General features: G+C 41.5%; 3 protein-coding genes across 3 annotated transcripts in view; 2 read left to right on the top strand and 1 right to left on the bottom strand.

Annotated features, from left to right (window-relative positions):
- The first annotated feature begins 1,783 nt into the window (after positions 1 to 1,783).
- Positions 1,784 to 3,813, top strand: LOC140947682 (uncharacterized). Its single transcript, XM_073396855.1, has one exon. It carries the CDS (start codon positions 1,819 to 1,821, stop codon positions 3,811 to 3,813), a length of 1,995 nt encoding a protein of 664 aa, XP_073252956.1. The 5' UTR covers positions 1,784 to 1,818.
- Positions 3,814 to 3,959: 146 nt separating this feature from the next.
- Positions 3,960 to 4,514, bottom strand: LOC140947683 (EF-hand calcium-binding domain-containing protein 11-like). Its single transcript, XM_073396856.1, has one exon. The coding sequence runs from the start codon at positions 4,512 to 4,514 to the stop codon at positions 3,960 to 3,962; it is 555 nt and encodes a 184-aa protein (XP_073252957.1).
- Positions 4,515 to 6,451: 1,937 nt separating this feature from the next.
- LOC140947621 (protein Red-like) overlaps positions 6,452 to 21,406 on the top strand; it is a 39,402-nt gene continuing 24,447 nt past the window's right edge. Inside the window, exons 1-12 of the mRNA XM_073396768.1 lie at positions 6,452 to 6,510; positions 6,611 to 6,677; positions 7,203 to 7,349; positions 7,886 to 7,963; positions 8,557 to 8,626; positions 10,087 to 10,187; positions 11,652 to 11,763; positions 13,030 to 13,109; positions 13,860 to 13,906; positions 14,405 to 14,478; positions 14,586 to 14,675; positions 15,495 to 15,606. Of these exons, the coding sequence (XP_073252869.1) occupies positions 6,498 to 6,510; positions 6,611 to 6,677; positions 7,203 to 7,349; positions 7,886 to 7,963; positions 8,557 to 8,626; positions 10,087 to 10,187; positions 11,652 to 11,763; positions 13,030 to 13,109; positions 13,860 to 13,906; positions 14,405 to 14,478; positions 14,586 to 14,675; positions 15,495 to 15,606 (991 nt within the window). The 5' untranslated portion in view covers positions 6,452 to 6,497. The remainder of the gene's footprint in view (positions 6,511 to 6,610; positions 6,678 to 7,202; positions 7,350 to 7,885; positions 7,964 to 8,556; positions 8,627 to 10,086; positions 10,188 to 11,651; positions 11,764 to 13,029; positions 13,110 to 13,859; positions 13,907 to 14,404; positions 14,479 to 14,585; positions 14,676 to 15,494; positions 15,607 to 21,406) is intronic.

Raw genomic sequence — 21,406 nt, 5'->3', positions numbered from 1 at the left:
TTGCCCATGCTATATTTTCAAAACTGATTAAAGATGAAGTAAAACTGATCGAGGATGACGTTATTACTGAGTAAAACAGCTCCGGAAACGATACTAAAATGGTACAGGGAAGCCGAGCGGTCAGCGCGTCCATCATCGTCATCATCACCATCATCTCTATTAGGGTGGTAAAAGCCGGTTAGGCACTAGGACTCACCGGTTAGCCGGATATAGGGCCCACTCGCGGTTTCTAAAGTACCGTGAAATTTGTAGGTGCGAACCAAATTGCTTACAAACGTGGTAACAAAAGCAGCTAAACGCAGGCTAATCAAATTCCTCTTTCCTGAACTCTGCCAAACAATCCCCCTCTTTCTTTTTTCGTACACGGTTAGAATGGAATCAAATCACTATGAGATGAAAGTGCATTTACAGACGTCATCATGTTCTTTAGGGACTTGTCAGAAATTAGCAGGGGGGGAGGGGGTGGAAACAGAGGGAGGGTCACAACTTTTTTAGACTGCACAAAAGGAAGGGGTTATGAAAAATGGGCCGTTAAAAGGGGGAGGGTCATGTAAATGTGTGTCCGTGATCATGTAGAGGTTCACCCACAGAAGAAAAAAGAGGTTCTTTATTTTGTTAAAAAAAACTTGGGAGAAATAGGAGAGTCGAGTGATCAGCTGTCAGAATCAGAGTCGGAGTCTTAATGCTGTCATCTAAAATGGATGTAAATATGGCATTACAAAGAACAGATTAGAAATATGTTTAAGCTTTCATAGTACTGACTCACCCTAGTGTATTGCAAGAACTAGATTTTATCATTTATACAAGAGGGGGAGGGTCATGATATTTTAGGCCAAGGTCAAGGGGAGGGTTAGCAAATTTCACTCCCATTGCAGGGATGGGTCACCTCATTTCCGAACCCAAATTTAAAATTCCCACCCCCCTCCCCCCCTGCTAATTTCTGACAAGTCCCTTAGACATTAGCCAATTATGTCGATAGCGTGTTTATTCACTGTTTTTCTGACCCTTAAAACTTTTTTCCAAAACATTTCCAAAACGCTCTGAAAAAATCGTTCAAATGTTGCCATAAACGAGGCAGCCAAGGGAGGTACAAGCCCCCTTAAACGATTTGTGAAAAAAAAAAAGCGCATGGTACCCAGAAATACAAAGCAAGTAAAAAAAGTAATGACATCGTTACGTTGCCATGGCAACTCCGATGTCATTAAAACACGGATTGTAGTAAATTTGTAGCTGTGGTTAACTTTTTCCAATATATTTGTTAATGGCGACGTAGTAAATGCTTAAACTTGGGAGGTAGGTATCCCTCGAAAAATCCAGTCAAACCACCCTAACCTGAACAAAAGAATTCATCGCAACTTTAGTTGTTCTCTTTTGTGACTAGAACAGTACAGCCGTTCTTTCTACGGAGCCTTGACCTTGATCATTAATACCCGCGTGGCGGATCGAGCGGCAGTCGAGCCTGACAGAGGAGTCAAGTCGAAGTCGGAAGTTAGAAGCTTAAGTGGGAAGTTGGAAGTGGGAAGTCGGAAGTTGGAAATCGGAAGTCGGAAGTCAGAAGTCGGAAGACCCTCCTCGGCTTTCGTAGTACAAACAAGCCAATTTTTCATATTTTTGGTTTGTAACTTTTTGAGGACAACTGTTTACAACAAGATCGCTCTAGAAAATCTAGACCGCCGTCAATCAAATTCTTGAATTTGTTTGTTTCCAGTCCTTTTGAGACCTGGCCAAAAAATATTCCTTGGGGTCGGGTCCGCGGCCTTTGGACTAAGGCGCGGTAGCAAAGCAAACACGTACATTACTTCCGCGTTTGGTGCAGCAATGGCTTCGCCGTGTGTAGTGAAGGATTCAGCGGGCAAGTACTTTTGTATTTTCGAGGAAGCTTGTGAAGAATACCTCAACAGACTCTGGCCTGACTGGAAGACAAGTGATCGAACATACATGTTCCCTCCAGCATTCCCATTCCGTTATACAGCCCCAACTGGTGCAGCATCCGGTGCTGTAGGACTTAGCAAGTCTGAGGAATTGGACATCAAGGGAGATTCAGCCGAGTTACGGATCTTTAGGGCCCTTGATAAATATGGGAGAGAAACGAATCAGCCAATGCTCGTCATAACGAAATTTGAATTTCAAGAATTCATCGATCAAGTCCTCCTACAAAACCTCCCAAGCGAATATGTTCAATCTCTGTTTGCCGATCTCAGCGAAACAGATCTCTCTCGAGAAATAGATTTTCTCATCGTACATCGGCGTATTGGAGTCATACTCATCGAAGTGAAAGCCACAGAAAAGTTCAAAACAAATCGGTATCTTGATGCAAAAAGACAGCTTCAAGTTGGAGAAAAATTCGTTCAAGCACTTTTGACAGCAAAGGACTTAGACATTCCTGTCAAAAGAGTCATTGCAATGCCAAACGTCGTCGATGAGGGACGTAGTGCTAATGATTTTATTGACCTCCGAAAAATTCATCTTGGTTTGACAGACGACGACGAAGATGGCAATTTACAACATTTCGAGATGTGGTGGAAACAGCATTTCACCGAGAGGTCTTTTGAAGAAGAAAGAGAGAAGCTATTGAACTTGATTTCCGTATTTGTAGGTCAGAGAAGTGCAATAAGCGCCACAACCCAAATACTCAGTGGAGTGTTTAAAACCATTGATGAGCAAAGCTTTCTTGACAGAAGCCACGCCAAGATGACAAGAAAGGGAGCTAGTGGGTGTCCTGTGGTAGTCAGGCCAGCTGATGACACAGGTCTGAGAATTCTGGCAAAACAGTTCGTGTTCTTAAACATGGAGCAACTGGGCATATGGGAGGGACCATTACACCAGCTCTTTTGTGGTGCTCCAGGAAGTGGAAAGACGATTCTACTCCAATACAAAGCGCTTGAATGTGCGAAGAAGAATGAAATGGTACTTATAATGGTACCTCCGCCTCTTGATAAGCTTTACAAGGAATTCTTCACAAGAAACGAAATTGCCAATGGAATGGTTACTATTGTAACATTTGACAGCATCAGTACTTTTCTCTCTCAGGCCTTAGAAATGTCAGTGAAACCTGTCCATGTTTTTGTTGATGAATTTCAGATACTGCTTCTCACAAATGAAACATTACTAGGCACAATCAGAGAATTCTTGGTTCGTTTTCAGAGTACCTCATTCTATCAGTGGATTTCCTACGACTTCAATCAGATGCTGTTTGTTAATGAGGTGTTTGGAATGAAGCGAACTAACGTGAATGTTCCAAGCTTTCTCACCGAGCTATGTGAAAGCCAAAACTTTATCCATGCACCAAGCCTCACAACTGTCATGAGATGCACATCAGAGGTTTATGACTTTTTGCAGCGTTACTTGAAGTTTTCGTTTGGTGAACAATCTGGAGAAACTGAATTCCCTAAACAATACTGGCATCATCCGGTCTATCTTGGCCACCATGTTTGTGGACTCCAAGTCATTGTAGAGGGGAAAATAAGTTATGGATCACGTGAAGAACGATTTGTCGACTGTGCTAAGATCATCAAGAATGAGATCAATGAATGGGCAAAGGAAGAGAATGGATTTTTTTTCTATCGTAAAGTTGCTATCCTGGTCGCCGCTCCACGGTGGATTGATGATCTCTCTCCCTTTATGACTCAGGAAGGAATCCCAGTTTGTCGTATTGGAGATGGGGAAAATGCAGTTGTTTTGGATTATGCAGATTATGCTAGATCATATGAATGGCCAGTTGTTATTGCAATTTGTGGCCATTTGAAAAGCATGCAGAACTACATCCCAGCATCAAGGGCAGTGACTCGCTTATTAGTTCTTTGGTGGAAATAATGGTATCTTTTGCCAAACTTGGAACTTTCAAAATTAGGATATTACATTTTCTCTTTTACTCTTTACTATGCTGAAAAAAATCTGAATATTGTATAAACAGTTTCTCTATATTTTCCCTAATGATACAAGACAACATAATCATTATTTTAGGTCTCGTCATCCATGCTGTATTTCATTATGAATTCAAAATCTCTATAACTAACTCTTCCATCTCGATCTGTATCAGCTTCTCGAAACAACTTCTCCACTGTAACTGAGTCAAAAAATGGAGCAACTTGTAGAAAAATCTTTTTAGCAATGTCCAGAGTGATGAAACCTTGACATTTGGTGTCAAATGCAATAAACATCTGCCGGATCTCATCATCAGTATCTTCAGCCAAAATCTTGATTTTTGCAATTTCTGTGAAATTTTCTAAGGTCATACCAGTTTGGGTGTTAACGAACGTTTTGCTGGAGCCTGGTAACTGATCATTAATCGATGATCCCGGTTTCTGAAACTTGGCCATAAGCTGCTGAACTTCGCTCTTTGAAGGCTTGTAACCGAAGAGGGAGACAAATGCAACTTTAAGATCCTCACTTGTTAAGAAACCTTTCTTTTCTTCATCTGCATTATGGAATGTTTCTGCTATTTGGCACAACTTTTCTTCTGTGATTTGCCAGGAGGAGTTTGAATATGACAGCTGATGCATGTAACTTTGCATAGGTACTTTACTAGGAAATAGCTTAAATGACAACAAAAAAGAAAGAAAAAGCTGAAAATAAGTTACTTTGGGTTGTTATAATCACCTCAATTTTAGTTCATTCAGGTATAAAACATGGTTAGGCTTCATGGGCTACTGAGCTTATAACTTGAGAACTTACTGCTGAGGCTGTTGCAAAGTCAAAGAAGCTGGGCTTCACCTATGATAGGATATGCTCCAGCTTTGCGCCTTGAAGAGAGGCGGTGTAACTTAACACTACAAAAACCTAAGATGTCAGATAATTGCACAATAAACAATACCTTTTGATGTTATGAGTAGAACAGTTTGATATTGTGGCGTTGCTATGTTAGAGATCAAATTATTCAAATAAAATGTCCAGACCATAATCCACCAATTGTGCAAAGAATACATATCTATTGTCCACATTGAGAGGTATTTTATACCAAAATTTTGCAGCAAAATGCTTCCTGTCCCCTTTGTTGTGTAGTTCCAAACACTATGCATACCCCCCACGGAGGGCACTTTTATTTTAGACCTCCCACCCCCTGGAATTTTCATTCCAAGGGGGTGCTTGTCATACCCTCCCGTCCTCTGGAATTTCCATAATTTTGTAACTTAGTTGGGTACCCCCTGGAAAGAATATTTCCGTCAAAAATGCCATTGCATTATACTTTTATGCAAAAGATGATATTACTGTTTCAGCGATAAAGGGAGAAAAATCTTTATTTATGTTAATACAGTGTCAAATAAACTCAATTTTTTGCCTCGTAGAGGTCTTTCTTAGTTAATTATTAATGGTAAGTCACTTAGGTCTATGGAGGGGCACAGTATGGCACACACGACACAAGTGATGCCATCTCTCAAAGCTGTGAACTTCAATTACTTCCTTTCAGTGGAAAGGAAGAAAAAATATGTTAGAAGAAGGCTTATTAGAACATGACCACATTACAGTGAATACCACAATATATTAAACAAAGCAACAGATAGATATCCAAGTTTATTAATGAGCCAACGACAATCATGTGACATAAACTATTGCTGAAGCCGTGAAAAAAGCACTCAGCTGACTGAAAATAAGAGATCATTGATGAAAACAATAATTTTTGCTTTGAAACATTGATTAAGAGTAAAATAACTGATAGCTTACTCAACAGAACAGCTGTTAGTTTTTTAATAACTCACCAATCTTACTTGGGGGCCCCCCCAAAAAAGGCCTCAAGAGGCCACCCCCCACCCCCTCAGAAATTGCCTCCTTTTGGACCCTCCTCGGCTTTGAATTTCTGTTGCCCTCCGTGGTGGGGGTGGGGGGGGGGGGTATGCATATTTGCTGGAACTACACATTACATATGTCCATGTAATAGAAAGAAGAGTAAGAAATTTGGCCAGTACCAGCCATCTCGAAGGAAAGATTTTAAATACCACCCTCTCTTCCCTAACCACCTGTAAGAAAAGTCCAGTTTAGGTTAACCATATGGCTTAATTCCTTTTGATAGTACCAAAAATGACACAATCAATTCAAATATATATGTGTACATGTGCTTCCAGAAATATCTATACCCTCCCACCCTGCTAGCAGAATGGCCATCAGTTTATCAATAAACGGATGCTTGCACGGAAAAAAATTCCAGTTTGACGAGAGAAAAGAAGATTGATAGAAGTTCGGGCTTCGGCGACTTGAGAGGCTTGACGCGTACGCGGGGACTATTTAGTTTACTGTACTCAAAAAAGCATTCAGGGATAGGTTCTAATTCATTAATTATCAAGTATAGTGAGGCTCTGGTGCAGTTTACATGGCTTTGTACTATTAGGTGAGATTTTCCTCCTACCTTAAAAAGTCCGTTATAAATCTATTAAATTCTCTGCCGCTCCGCCATATCCCGCCGCCATATTGGATTTCTGGGGGTACCTTAGTAGCCAGGCCAGCCAGACTTAATCCCCAGCCTCTCTCGGTCAATCCACAACACCAACAAAGTCGTCGAAGCGATGCCGTCGGAAGGTGAAGCATGTTGTTTGTGAAAAATCGGCTCTTTGGTAACAGCTAGCATTGTTAAAAAATTTAGAAGATTGCTACTTAACTTTCAAGTGTTACTTTTCAGGTGTGGAAGTGTTCTCAAATCCCCTGGCGCCTCCATCTTTGTCAGGGCATCATGGCGGACATCATAGGTACGTCATCCATCGCGTCTAACTCTTCTCGGCGATGGACGAGGTCTACATCTGGAATCTTTAACTTAATTTTATTTTCTTCTTAAAAATAACTGTGAAAAAAGAGGAAATGAACAAAACACGTTTTAGTTAGTGTAGAATTAGGCAATTCCATTCATAATCTAAGATCCATTTACACACAGAAGGACATGAAGAATTTTTTTTTTGCTTGGAAATCAAGCCTCTTCATCACCGTTAAGTATTTTTCCATGGGGAGAGGGTTACTATATATAGTTTTTGTCTTTTCTTTTTCACAATCCTTCATCTCTTTGATTTGAGATTCTTAGTTAAACAGAAATGCAGCAGATGTTTAGTTTATTATTACTTCTGTTGAAAAACAAAACGTCTTCTTCAGCCTTGTTGCATTTCAGTCAAGGTTTATAAGTCCAGAAGTTGAAGGAAAATTAAGAACAACCTTTTTCAAAGTGTACTGACCTGATTTATGTGTATTTTGATATTTGATAATTTATTTTTTCCTATTATTAGCACATCAGCTCTGACAAATGAGGATTTCAGGAAACTTTTGATGACCCCTCGGTCTGGTGCACCATCTGTGGCTCCTCCATCAGCAAGGTCATCAAGTCACAGCAGTAAAAGCACTTCAAGCAGCATTCATTCACATCGTACCAGCAGGTGGGACATGTTTTTGTTCTAGGTATTATCCCTTTTCAGGTTAAACTGTTATTCAAGTAGACTTTCTTGCTGGGCAAATAACTTTTTAAGCTAAGAACACCACATGTAGTTTATCGATATAAATCTATGTTGGAAATCAATCGAAATCATCAATGTTAATCGATGATTTCGGCCAATTAATATTGATTGATATCAGAAATCGACAGAAATAGAAGTCACAGAAAAAAATAATTTATCGATTATTATCGATTAACAAAATCAATAACAATCTATAGGAATGAATAGTAATCAATAACAATTAATAAAAAAAATTATTATCGATTTCTATCGGAAAATCATCGATATTAATTGAAGTCACAACTTTTTTTCTTTATCGATTTCTATCAATCGATGTCAGAAATCAATATTCTTCGATGACTGATATCAAATAACAATTATCGGTTTATCGATTAACTGCATCTGGAGAACACAGCTACATTGTAAATTAAATGAAAATACACCAGTTAGCCTGTGACTTACAGAAATTGATTTTTAAGCCTTTCTAGGGACCATGAAGATGATGATGATGATGGAGATGAGGATGATCCATGGTCAAGAAGGAGAAAGAAAAAGAGGTTAGATTTTTTACCAATAGCCTTTTTTAAAACTTTCTTGAACTTTGTAGTAAGGTGATTGAAGAAAAAGGCATAAAGCTTGGAATAGTATGATTTGCCCCCCAAAAAGCAATGTTTGGAGTGATTTGTTTCAATGATAGTTATGGTGAGTCTTGAGACTCAACTTGTGAAAAATTATGAGTCCCAGTCCAGACCTACTGAGTCCCAACTAAAAAAAACAATTAGTCCTTAACGGAAAATGCTTGGTCCTTTATGCAACCAGATACATGTAGTTAATCTGAAGACAGACTCCAAAGCTCTGCAGTAAAGTTTGCTGAAATAAAAGTATACTCTTTCTGTTGTAAAGCGCAACAAAGACTAAAAGAAATATGTGTCGTTAAACAGCAGCCACAAAAATGGCTACAGAAATCATACAAATAGGATATTCTACAAAAACATCTTCAGACTGATCGATTAATGTTTGCATCCTACGGGATGCATGCAGTTAAATGTTTTGCGTCTTTGAGGATTTTTTATACGTCAGGGATGTAGAACGCAGAGGTAACAAAATCATTTTGTTTGACTAAATTCATTATTTTTTTTTTTCCAATAAGATATTATGCCAAACTTAAGAAGATGGAGGAAGAGAGGGAACAAGAACTTGCCAGCAAATACAGGGACAGAGTAAGTAAATGTTAGTGGCGGAGTAGGTCACTGATTATCATGTTTTGATTGACCTTTAAAGTATTTGATATGATTTGCTTTTAAACATTTCCCTTTCTTAATAAATTTATACAGTAAAGACAAAGTACACGTACAATGTAGCTTATTTTACACTAATAAACACCCCTGGTAGTATAAATTGCATTTGGGGTTCTAAGGGTTATGATAGTTAATTTGTGAGGTACATGTATATCTGTTACAGGTCAAAGTTAAATTCAGGTTCATTTTTGAACCTAGGTTGATTCTTAATTTCCTTCGTTGCCTGGCCCTAATTATTCATGAATTAGGGCTATGAGACAAAGGAAACTGAAGGCGCTTTCCATTTGTCAGAACTGATCGGCCAGCCCATTCCGATCTTAATGAGAATTTCACTTTTAATCAAAACTAACCATCCAGATCAGTCAAATCCAAAATATTATACCCAGAGGAGATGTATTTTCAGCTAGACTTCTTGGAAAAAGCCTATTTTATTGCCAGAAAGTGTGGTCTGGCCATGGTGCAGCCAACCAGTTCTGTCTTTTGAAAAGCGCCCTGAGATTCAATGTAGGTTAAAAAATTTCAACGTGAATATATTGTAATTTTGACTTGTAACATATCCAAAAAAGCTGTCAAGTATATAAGCAAGTAAATATTGATAGCACAAAGCAATGGGTTTACAATGTTACTACAAAAACAAACAACAGATTACAAACTGCTTAAGATTCTTTGATTAAGCTCTGCGGAGATCTCAGCTTTCAGTCAAAGACAGACTTGCCTACAAGTTGAGCTCAAATTTTTTCATGAATGCGAAGCCCGATTGGTAGATTTTTTTTGTTTTCTGTGAGAAAGTGAGCAAGAGAGCAAGAGCTCGATTTGTTGCCCCTGCAAAAAATCGCATCAAGTGGCGTCATTTTGGCGCGAACTATTTGCATCCCTGTAGGGTTTGTTGTTGCATGCGTGTGTCGTCGCAAGCTGTCAACGTGTAAAAAAACAAAAAAAATATATAAATAAAACAAAATTGAAATACAGCCCGCAAAAAATACACAGTTCAATTGAATGTGGATCAAAACAATTCAAGTCATGTTTCATGTGGCATGATTGGGTTTGATTGATGGCGCATCAGGAAAACTGTTCGTGATTGGATAAAAGCTACAGGAGGAAAATTCCTCCTGTAAATTTGGCATGCTGCAGGTGATAAAAGTCCTTCACGCTGGGGCCAACTACTGTAACGGGAAATGAGAAGCGAAGGACTTTGAGAAAGTCTAAATCAAAGAGAGATATGTTTTTATCTTAAACATAATAATGTTATTATAAAAATATCTTTTTGATCTCCATATTTCAATGTACCCTAACGTTATGTACGTCTGACCTTCACTGCCTCCTCTTTAGCACGTTATTAAACTTCAATATTAATTTGTTATTTAAATGTTTGCTCACGTTAGGCAAGGGAGAGGCGAGATGGTCTGAATCCAGACTACCAGTCAACTGATACTTTAAGTGCAACAGCTAACTACAGAGCAGTTGGACCAACGGCGGAAGCAACGTGAGGCACCTAAGTTTTTCCTATATAAATTGGCCTGTCTCTCTCCATTGGCTAAAAGTCAAGCTTATAGTCAATGTAGTTTATTCAATGTAGCTATTCAAAGCTGTGCTCTGAGAAAAATTGAGAAAATTCAAGTGATGGGGATGATCAAATGGGGACAAAAAAATAAATCCCTGGACCAAAAATTTAACCCCAAATAAATCCCATGCCAAATTTACGAGCCTTAAAAATCTTCAGGTCCAGGTTGTTCAATGCTTTGTCAAGATAACCCAGGGTAAGTGCAAAATTTGAATTCAAATATGAAAGCATATAAAGTAAATTCAGTTTAATTCTTTTTGTCAACAAGTTGGTGATTCGATGCTCTATTAATATCAGGGAAAATTGTCCGAGAAAATGCGTTTGAATGAAAGAAAAAGAAGCCCAGGTTAAATTTAACCCTGGGTTAAGCGCTAATTGGCCTTTCGAACAATTGGGCCCAGAAAGGAAAACAAGTTTGGTTGTACTTTAATCGCAGAACTACAATGTATGTGGCCTGGTTATGTGGGCAATACCACAAATCTTCAGATTGTTCTGAATGCCCAAAAAATACTTACCAAATTTTCTTACCCAAAAAAATTCTTTGAACATCCTCATCACTTGAAATCTGAAGTGCCCCCCCGGGAGTGCCTGCATGCATACATGACTCCTTGCAAAGTCCCAGCCACTAAACCAATAGACAGCAATTTTCCATTGTCTATACTCTTATTGTCTAGCATGAGAAAACAGCCGACATTTGGGAATGCTACCACTGGTTTCCCCGCTGAATGACGTCTGAGAAATGAGCCCAAAAATCCCATACTGATGACACATCACTACCCAGATCTGGGTAGTGCTTCTGATTGGTCATGCCGCGTGGGAAATTTGATTCAACCAATGAGAAGCACTACCCAGATCAGGGTAGTGACGTGTCATCAGTATGGAATTTCTGCGCTCGTTTCTCAGACATCATTTGGCGGGGAAACCAGTGTAGCCACAGTTGGGTGGTTTCAGTGCAAAGTTTTTCACATTTAGATACCATTTCTATTACAATGTACTGTATATAAGAGCTGAAAACCTGTTGTCTATTTGTTTTTTTGCAACAACATTGAAAGTTTTCAGTCTCCATCTCTGGAAAAGTATTTTAGAAAATCGGGTGCCAGAGACAAAGAAACACAAATTGCCCCATCATTATGTTATTTCTGTGGTCTACGTACTCATACATGTAGAGTGTACTCCTTGACCATTGAGTATACAAGAAATCACTCACTTATTGTAAAAAAATAACTTATTAGGGGTAGTGAAAAATAAAAATAATTTCTTAGATGAAGAGGACACCGCTGGAACTGATTGATGTACTTGTGTTATTGTTTGAGATTAAATAGACTCACTGACCAAGGATATGGTTCCCTCATTAATTGAGAAGTGTCTTCTGTCATGCGTTGATAGGAATACTGCAGCTGAGAGACGTAAGCAAGCTATTCAAGAGAGTAAGTTTCTTGGTGGTGATATGGAGCATACTCATCTTGTGAAAGGGTTGGACTTTGCCTTGTTACAGAAGGTAAACTGCTTCTTCTTTTTTACAAGCAACTAAGTTCTTACAGCAGTTAACCCTTTAAACACTAACAGAGAAAATTGAAATCTTCATTAAATTTAGTGTCCCTGTACATTTCCATAGAAGTAGTGGGGAGAAGTTGTTAAAGTATAAATAAAACTTAATTCATCCCTGTGTGATCATGTCCTTAATTTGATGTGACCACTCTGCCCTATAAGGCAGAGATATTATGCAAAGAAAATAAATGCTGATCACTCTAAGGGCTTAAGCACGGTCTTGGGATCTGGGATTTGATTGAACTATAGTGCAGGATTAAAAAATGCAAAATTCTCCAAAATCTTGGCATGGGATGCGGTATTGGGAAAAGAACTGTACTTTGGGATAGAGATGATAGAAGTTCAGGATGCAGGATTGTCATGAAAAAGGAGCTGGAATGTGGGATCAGGACCCCTCCTTACGGTCCCTGATAAGGTTACAGCTATGGCCCTATCACTACTTCAGTGTCAAATTCATCCTGCCCATGGGTTGGATTTATTTTTGTGTGTTAATTTAATGTTTAAAAGTCATGGTAACTTTTTTTCCCAACTTTATTCAACTACATGTATTACACCCAAAACACTTACAATAAGGAACATTGCTGTTTATAATGATAAATTACACATGTAACACATGTAGTTACACACGTAGCGCAAACAGTGATAGACAGCTTACAAGTTAAGAAAAGTTAAATTAACAGCTTATGCATGACACTTTACAATAACCAGTATTTCACTTAAAAGAAAAAGAAAAAAAAAGCATACAATAACTACTGCCAGTGATAATAATATTATTATATAGAATTACAACAAAACTAACACTAACTCTAATCTAACTTATAATATTGAATTAATAATATGTCATCATAGTAGTAACTTTTTGGTTGCAAAGCAAGATATTGAGATCAAAGTCTGGAAAATTAAAGCATGGGTTGGGGGTTAGCTAGTGAATTAGTCCATTTTGTTTTGTTAACGGACAGGTGTATTATGTTATTAGCACAATGATTGAATATTGATCTTGAATATAAACACAGCAGCTTTTAAGGCCAATTAATTACAAGGACGTATCTGAAAAACAAGCCCCTCTTTTCCTCAATTCCATAGAACTATACTTGACACCTTTGATAATGGGGGGCTTTTGAATGAGGATTTTTATATTAACAATAGTCTAGTTATATTCTATTTATTGCCATAGTTATATCTACTGTATAACCCATGTGACACGTGTTTTACTTAGGTGCGCAGCGAAATTGCTGAAGAGGATGAAGAAAACCAGGAACTGGTTAGCAAAAAGACAAAAACTAAGCAAAAGGACATGTATGTACTCCACTGTTAATCTTGTGGTTTTACTGCTACTTTGGTTCTATACATTTTAATGTTTGTTATCGCGAGTTTCTTGAGTATTATAATGTTATTGGATGATAAAATAATAACCCAAGCAGTTATGAGATCAATTTAAAAAGCCGTTGAAAAGGGAGTCAAAAAAATTCAGCTCAACCAGCATTAAACTCTGACTGTTGCAATGTCTGAATGCAACAGTCAATTTTATCAAATAACTACAAAGTGTCCATTCATCATTTATGCAAATGCATTCACAATAGAACCTCAATATTATAGAACTTGGATATAAGTCCAAGGGACTGGCAAAAATGTGTTCGCTATAACGAGGTTTCGTTGTATCAAGGTTCTTTTTCATATATTTTACTATTACTGGGATAAGGAAAATTGATCATCATATCAAGGACTTCATTATATATAGAGGTTTGTTATGTCGAGGTTCCCTGTGTACATGTAAGATTCAATGCATATTATTTAATAACAAATTAATAGTAATAACTAAAGGGAAAAGTAGTTTTACTGCTCCATCCTTTAATTTGAAAATGTCATTCATAAAATTGTCTTTCATCCTCAAGAGATGGGTTACATCACTGAAGTTTGCCAAATAGATTAAATCTGCAAGTTTTCTGTCATGTAAGACTCACCTATAGCCCCTTATTTTATTGGTTGGCATACACATCCTTACTGCCAGTTACTTCAATAACAAATTCCTCTTTTCATTTTCAACAGGGAAGAAGATGATAATGCTGATGAAATTGAGTTTACAACTAAGCTAGGTAACTTTACTGTCCTACAGCTGTACCATGTTGAAGAATAACTCACAAAAAATTTTATTAATGATTAACCCTACACATTGGACCAGGAAACAATGCCTGCTTGCTGGGATGACCAAGTACAATGGTATTCAAATGTTCCAGGGAATTCCTTGTCAAACTTCTTGATAGTGACCATTTAAATATCATGATCTAGAGTATCACACAAAAAATTTTGATATTCTTGTTTGTAATGTAAACAGTTTTTAGGATCCAGAATGAATTTGTTGTATGACTCCCCTTTCTTGTGGAAAATTCCACTAGCTTCATACATTGTTCTAAATTTTTGAGTCTTTGAGATGGTTCTTTCCCCTGGAATTTCTTGAGTTCAGCCATTCAAACAGATACCATAAGGAATGTTTTGGCATGAGAGGTCACATACATGTTTATTCTAAACTACACAATGAATGACAACTGTCTCATTGCTTCTTGTTAAAATGACAAGTCTTTTCTTTATAATAGGTCAAAAGATTTATAAAACTCTGTTCAGAAGCCGCCCAGCTGAGAGAAATGAACTCTTTCAACCAGGGAGAATGGTAAGCTAATCTTTTGTTTTGATAGCTAGCTTATCCAAATTAACTGAAAAATTTTTGCAGCATTATGGCAAATCACTCTCTCTGATGGACCTTCTATCTATACACAGGCTTACGTGTTTGATGTTGAAGATGAGTATGCTGAAAGTGATATTCCTACAACCCTAATCAGGAGCAAAGCAGACTGTCCTGGAATTGAAGTAAGATAATTTAAAACTATTCTTTGTACGTTATTTTTTTAGGGATTTGAAACATGTAAGACTGAACATTGTGTTATTGGGGTCCATAGTAATGTTGTCTAACAAATGTAAAGACAATAAAAAACCTCGGGAAGAAATACTGTAAATCCTCTATTAAGCCCCCCCTCTCAAATAAGCCCCCCCTTTTCATAGGAGGAAAGTTAATAAGCCCCCCCCTCTCTATTAAACCCCCCTCCCCCTCCCCCAATCCTTATTCTTCACAAAAAAAATTAACAATTAACGTGGGCTGATCAGTTATGGTTTATTCAGGCTGGAAGTTCACATTGTTTTTGGTCTTCGGCCACATGACCTCCAACTTCATATGCTTAACTTTCTCAACTTTGCGCTCTAGTTCTCTAAGGAGAATTGTCACCATTTTCTTATCGTTAGACAAAGCAGTATACCGCCCGGGAACAACAACTCCGTCCTCGAGAAACCTTGCTCCTGTCGGTGAAAATTCTAAGCTGCAACCTTCACGAGATAAAAATTTACACAGCAGAAATGATAATTCTATAGCCAAATAGTTCTTGATCTTGAGAGCTGCTGGTAGACAGGCGGTAAATGCCAACTGAAAATACCAACCACGGTATTTTTGCTACAGGTGATGTGTTTCGCTACATTCAATAAGCCCCCCCTCTCTTTTAAACCCCCCCTCAAAAGTGCTTGAAAAAAATAAGCCCATCGGGGGGCTTAATAGAGGGTTTACGGTACATTGGGTTCTTCCCTATGAAGCAACTATTTCTTATTCTTGTGACAGCTTTATTTCTCTGTTTATTGCAGACCCAAGCGACATTAACTACAAATGACATTGTTATCAACAAACTGACTCAGATTTTACTGTACTTACGTCAAGGAACAAGAGGAGGGAAGAAGGTTAAGAAAAAGGAGAAAGGTAGATGTACTTAGTTATGCTAAAATGAACTTGTTAGTATTAATATTATATGTTGCACAGTACTGTAGGTAATTGAAATCTTGTTGTAGGGAAATCTAGTATTCACCTTTTCAAGTTTTCTTTGTCTGATAGCAATGGCCTACTTGATGCTGTGCTTGATGGTGTGATTTAAACTTCAATATTGTGAACAAAGAACTATTAAACCTACAATCCTGGACAAAAGTCCTTTGGACAGTACTACAGTATTCATATTTTTCTGTCATTTCACGGTTCCCTCTTACAACAGCACATTCTTTTTGAAATTTTCTCCCAGTTCTCCCTCCCCCCACCCCATACAAAGTTGAAACTCGAAAAAAATTTTGGATACACGCATCCAACATTGTTTGTGGGATGAGGGGAGGGGTTGGAGCTTTGTGAATTGGAAAACGCCCTGGAAACGCAAAAGTGTCCCAAGACTTTGGTCCATGATTGTAGATAGAAAAGAAGCCTTTGAGGACTATAAAAACATCTTTTTATGAAAAACACAGAGTTAGAATTTTCCAAAAGGGATTAGTCCATCGTTTTTGTCTAAAATTTGAGATTTGTTAGACCTTGATTTTTATGCAAAATAGACTAAGAAAAAGTATCCGGGGACGTTCTAGTTAAAGAACAACCTTTCTGTAATCCTTTGTAAGCCAGTGTAACCCCTTGTAACCCTCTGTAACCCCTTGTCACCCCCTGTAACCCCTTGTCATCCCCTGTAACCCCTTGTAACCCCGTGTAACCCCTTCTAACCCCTTGTAACCCCCTTTAACCCTTGTAACCCCCTGTAACCCCTTGTCATCCCCTGTAAGCCCTTGTAACCCCCATCACCCTTTGTGACCCCCTGTAACCCCTTGTCACCCCCTGTAACCCCTTCTAACCCCCTGTAACCCCTTGTAACCCCCTGTAAATCCCTGTAACCCCCTGTAAACCCTTGTCACCCCCTGTAACCTCTTGTCATCCCCTGTAACCCCTTGTAACCCCGTATAACCCCTTCTAACCCCCTCTAACCCTTGTAACCCCCTGTAACCCCTTGTCATCCCCTGTAACCCCTTGTAACCCCGTGTAACCCCTTCAAACCCCTTGTAACCCCCTTTAACCCTTGTAACCCCTTGTCATCCCCTGTAAGCCCTTGTAACCCCCATCACCCTTTGTGACCCCCTGTAACCCCTTGTCACCCCCTGTAACCCCTTCTAACCCCCTGTAACCCCTTGTAACCCCCTGTAACTCCCTGTAACCCCCTGTAACCCCTTGTCACCCCCTCTAACCTCTTGTCATCCCCTGTAACCCCTTGTAACCCCGTGTAACCCCTTGTAACCCCTTGTAACCCCCTCTAACCCTTGTAACCCCCTGTAACCCCTTGTCATCCCCTGGAACCCCTTGTAACCCCGTGTAACCCCCAGTCACCCTTTGTGACCCCCCTGTAATCCCTTGTCACCCCCTGTAACCCCTTCTAAACCCTTGTAACCCCCTGTAAATCCCTGTAACCCCTTGTAACCCCCTGTAACGCCTTGTAACCCCCTGTAACCTGTTGTAACCTCTTGTCATCCCCTGTAACCCTGTGTAACCCCCTGTAACCCCTTGTCACCCCCTGTAACCCCTTGTCACCCCCTGTAACCCCTTGTCACCCCCTGTAACCTCTTGTCACCCCCTGTAATCTTTTGTAACCCCGTGTAACCTCTTGTCACCCCCTGTAACCCCTTGTAACCCCCTGTAACCTGTTGTAACCTCTTGTCATCCCCTGTAACCCCTAGTAACACCGTGTAACCCCGTGTAACCCCTTGTAACCCCCTCTAACCCTTGTAACCCCCTGTAACCCCTTGTCATCCCCTGTAACCCCTTGTCATCCCCTGTAACCCCTTGTAACCCCTTGTAACCCCCAGTCACCCTTTGTGACCCCCTGTAACCCCTTGTCACCCCCTGTAACCCCTTGTAACCCCCTGTAAATCCCTGTAACCCCTTGTAACCCCCTGTAACCTGTTGTAACCTCTTGTCATCCCCTGTAACCCCGTGTAACCCCCTGTAACCCCTTGTCACCCCCTGTAACCCCTTGTCACCCTCTGTAACCCCTTGTAACCCCACGTAACCCTATGTAACCCCCTGTAACCCCTTGTCACCCCCTGTAACCCCTGGTCACCCCATGTAACCTCTTGTTACCCCCTGTAATCTTTTGTAACCCCGTGTAACCTCTTGTCACCCCCTGTAACCCCTTGTAACCCTTTGTCACCCCCTGTCATCACCTGTAACCCCTTGTAACCCCATGTAACCCCCTGTAACCTTTTGTTACCCCCTGTAACCCCTTGAACCCCCTGTAACCCCTTGTAACCCCCTGTAACCCCTTGTCATCCCCTGTAACCTCCTGTAACCCCTTCTCATCCCCTGTAACCCTGTGTAACCTCTTGTCACCCCCTGTAATCCCTTGTCATCTCCTGTAACCCCTTGTCACCCCTTGTATCCCCTTGTAACTCCTTGTCATCCCCTGTAACCCCTTATCACCCTCTGTAACCCCTTGTAACCCCATGTAACCCGCCGTAACCCCTTGTCACCCCCTCTAACCCCTTGTCACCCCATGTAACCTCTTGTCACCCCCTGTAACCTTTTGTAACCCCGTGTAATCTCCTGTAACCCCTTGTAACCCCCTGTAACCCCTTGTCATCCCCTGTAACCTCTTGTAACCCCCTGTAACCATTTGTAACTCCTTGTGATCCCCCATAACCCCTTGTCACCCCCTGTAACCTCTTGTAACCCCTTGTCATCTTCTGCAACCCCTTCTCACCCTCTGTAACCCCTTTGTAACCCCCTGTAACCCCTTGTCATCCCCTGTAACCTCTTGTAACCCCTTGTCATCCCCTGTAACCTCTTGTAACCCCCTGTAACCCCTTGTCATCCCCTCTAACCCTGTGTAACCTCTTGTCACTCCCTGTAATCCCTTGTCATCTCCTGTAACCCCTTGAACCCCCTGTAACCCCTTGAACCCCCTGTAACCCCTCATCACCCCCTTCAACTCTTTGTCACCCTCTGTAACCCCTTGTCATCCCCAGTAACCCTGTGTAACCTCTTGTCACCCCCTGTAATCCCTTGTCATCCCCTGTAACCTCTTGTAACCCCCTCTAACCCCTTGTCATCGCCTGTAACCCTGTGTAACCTCTTGTCACCCCCTGTTATCCCTTGTCATCTCCTGTAACCGCTTGTAACCCCCTGTAACCCCTTTATCACCCCCTGCAACACTTTGTCACCCTCTGTAACCCTTTGTCATCCCCAGTAACCCTGTGTAACCTCTTGTCATCCCCTGTAATCCCTTGTCATCTCCTGTAACCCCTTGTCACCCCCTGTAACCCCTTGTCATCCCCTGTAACCCCTTGTCACCCTCTGTAACCCCTTGTAACCCCCTGTAACCCCTTGTAACCCCTAGTCACCCCCGGTAACCCATAGTAACCCCCTATAACCCCTCGTAACCCCTGGTCATCGCCTGTAACCCCTTGTAACCCTGTGTCACCCCCTGTAACCCTTTGTCACTCCCTGTAACCCCTTGTCACCCCCTGTAACCTCTTGTCACCTCCTGTAACCCTTTGTCATCCCCTGTAACCCTGTGTAACCTCTTGTCACCCCCCGTAATCTCTTCTCATCCCCTCGTAACCCTCTGTAACCCCTTGTAAACCCCTGTAACCCCTAGTCACCCCCTGTAACCCCTAGTAAGCCCCTGTAACCCTTCGTAATCCCTAATCATCCCGTAACCCCTTGTAACCCTGTGTCACCCCCTGTAACCCTTTGTTACCCCCTGTAACCCGTTGTCACCCCCTGTAACCTCTTGTAACCCCCAGTAACCATTTGTAACTCCTTGTGATCCCCCATAACCCCTTGTCACCCACTGTAACCTCTTGTAACCCCTTGTCATCTTCTGTAACCCCTTCTCACCCTCTGTAACCCCTTTGTAACCCCCTGTAACCCCTTGTCATCCCCTGTAACCTCTTGTAACCCCTTGTCATCCCCTCTAACCTCTTGTAACCCCCTCTAACCCCTTGTCATCCCCTCTAACCCTGTGTAACCTCTTGTCACTCCCTGTAATCCCTTGTCATCTCCTGTAACCCCTTGAACCCCCTGTAACCCCTTATCACCCTCTTCAATTCTTTGTCACCCTCTGTAACCCCTTGTCATCCCCAGTAACCCTGTGTAACCTCTTGTCACCCCCTGTAATCCCTTGTCATCTCCTGTAACCCCTTGTAACCCTTTGTCACCCCCTGTCATCACCTGTAACCGCTCGTCACCCCCTGTAACCCCTTGTCACCCCCTGTAACCTCTTGAACCCCCTGTAACCCCTTGTCACCCCCTGTAACTCTTTGTCACCCCCTGTAACCCCTTGTCTCCCCTGTAACACCGTGTAACGCCTTGTAACCCCTTATCACTCCCTGTAACCCCTTGTAATCCCCTGTAACCCCTTGTCATCGCCTGTAACCCTGTGTAACCTCTTGTCACCCCCTGTTATCCCTTGTCATCTCCTGTAACCGCTTGTAACCCCCTGTAACCCCTTTATCACCCCCTGCAACACTTTGTCACCCTCTGTAACCCTTTGTCATCCCCAGTAACCCTGTGTAACCTCTTGTCATCCCCTGTAATCCCTTGTCATCTCCTGTAACCCCTTGTCACCCCCTGTAACCCCTTGTCATCCCCTGTAACCCCTTGTCACCCTCTGTAACCCCTTGTAACCCCCTGTAACCCCTTGTAACCCCTAGTCACCCCCGGTAACCCATAGTAACCCCCTATAACCCCTCGTAACCCCTGGTCATCGCCTGTAACCCCTTGTAACCCTGTGTCACCCCCTGTAACCCTTTGTCACTCCCTGTAACCCCTTGTCACCCCCTGTAACCTCTTGTCACCTCCTGTAACCCTTTGTCATCCCCTGTAACCCTGTGTAACCTCTTGTCACCCCCCGTAATCTCTTCTCATCCCCTCGTAACCCTCTGTAACCCCTTGTAAACCCCTGTAACCCCTAGTCACCCCCTGTAACCCCTAGTAAGCCCCTGTAACCCTTCGTAATCCCTAATCATCCCGTAACCCCTTGTAACCCTTTGTCACCCCCTGTCATCACCTGTAACCGCTCGTCACCCCCTGTAACCCCTTGTCACCCCCTGTAACCTCTTGAACCCCCTGTAACCCCTTGTCACCCCCTGTAACTCTTTGTCACCCCCTGTAACCCCTTGTCTCCCCTGTAACACCGTGTAACGCCTTGTAACCCCTTATCACTCCCTGTAACCCCTTGTAATCCTCTGTAACCCCTTGTCACCCCCTTTAACCCCTTGTAACCCTCCTCATCCCCTGTAATCCTTTTTCACTCCCTGTAACCCCTTTTCACCCCCTTTAACCCGTAGTAACCCATTCTAACCCTTTGTAACCCCCTGTAACCCATTGTAACCCAGTGTAAATCCTTGTAACCCCTTGTAACCCCTTGTCACCCCCTTTAACCCCTTGTAACCCCGTGTAAACCCTTGTAACCCCTTGTAACCCCCTCTAACCCTTGTAACCCCCTGTGACCCCTTGTCATCCCCTGTAACCCCTTGTAACCCCGTGTAACCCCTTGTAACCCCCAGTCACCCTTTGTGACCCCCTGTAACCCCTTGTCACCCCCTGTAACCCCTTGTAACCCCCTGTAACCTGTTGTAACCTCTTGTCATCCCCTGTAACCCCGTGTAACCCCCTGTAACCCCTTGTCACCCCCTGTAACCCCTCGTCACCCTCTGTAACCCCTTGTAACCCCCTGTAACCCCTTGTCATCTTCTGTAAC

Source organism: Porites lutea, chromosome 9 (assembly GCF_958299795.1).
Source record: "Porites lutea chromosome 9, jaPorLute2.1, whole genome shotgun sequence".
In the NCBI taxonomy this organism is placed as follows: domain Eukaryota; kingdom Metazoa; phylum Cnidaria; class Anthozoa; order Scleractinia; family Poritidae; genus Porites; species Porites lutea.
Note: the sequence above shows the minus strand (reverse complement) of the source record. Positions and strands in the feature narration are given on the sequence as shown.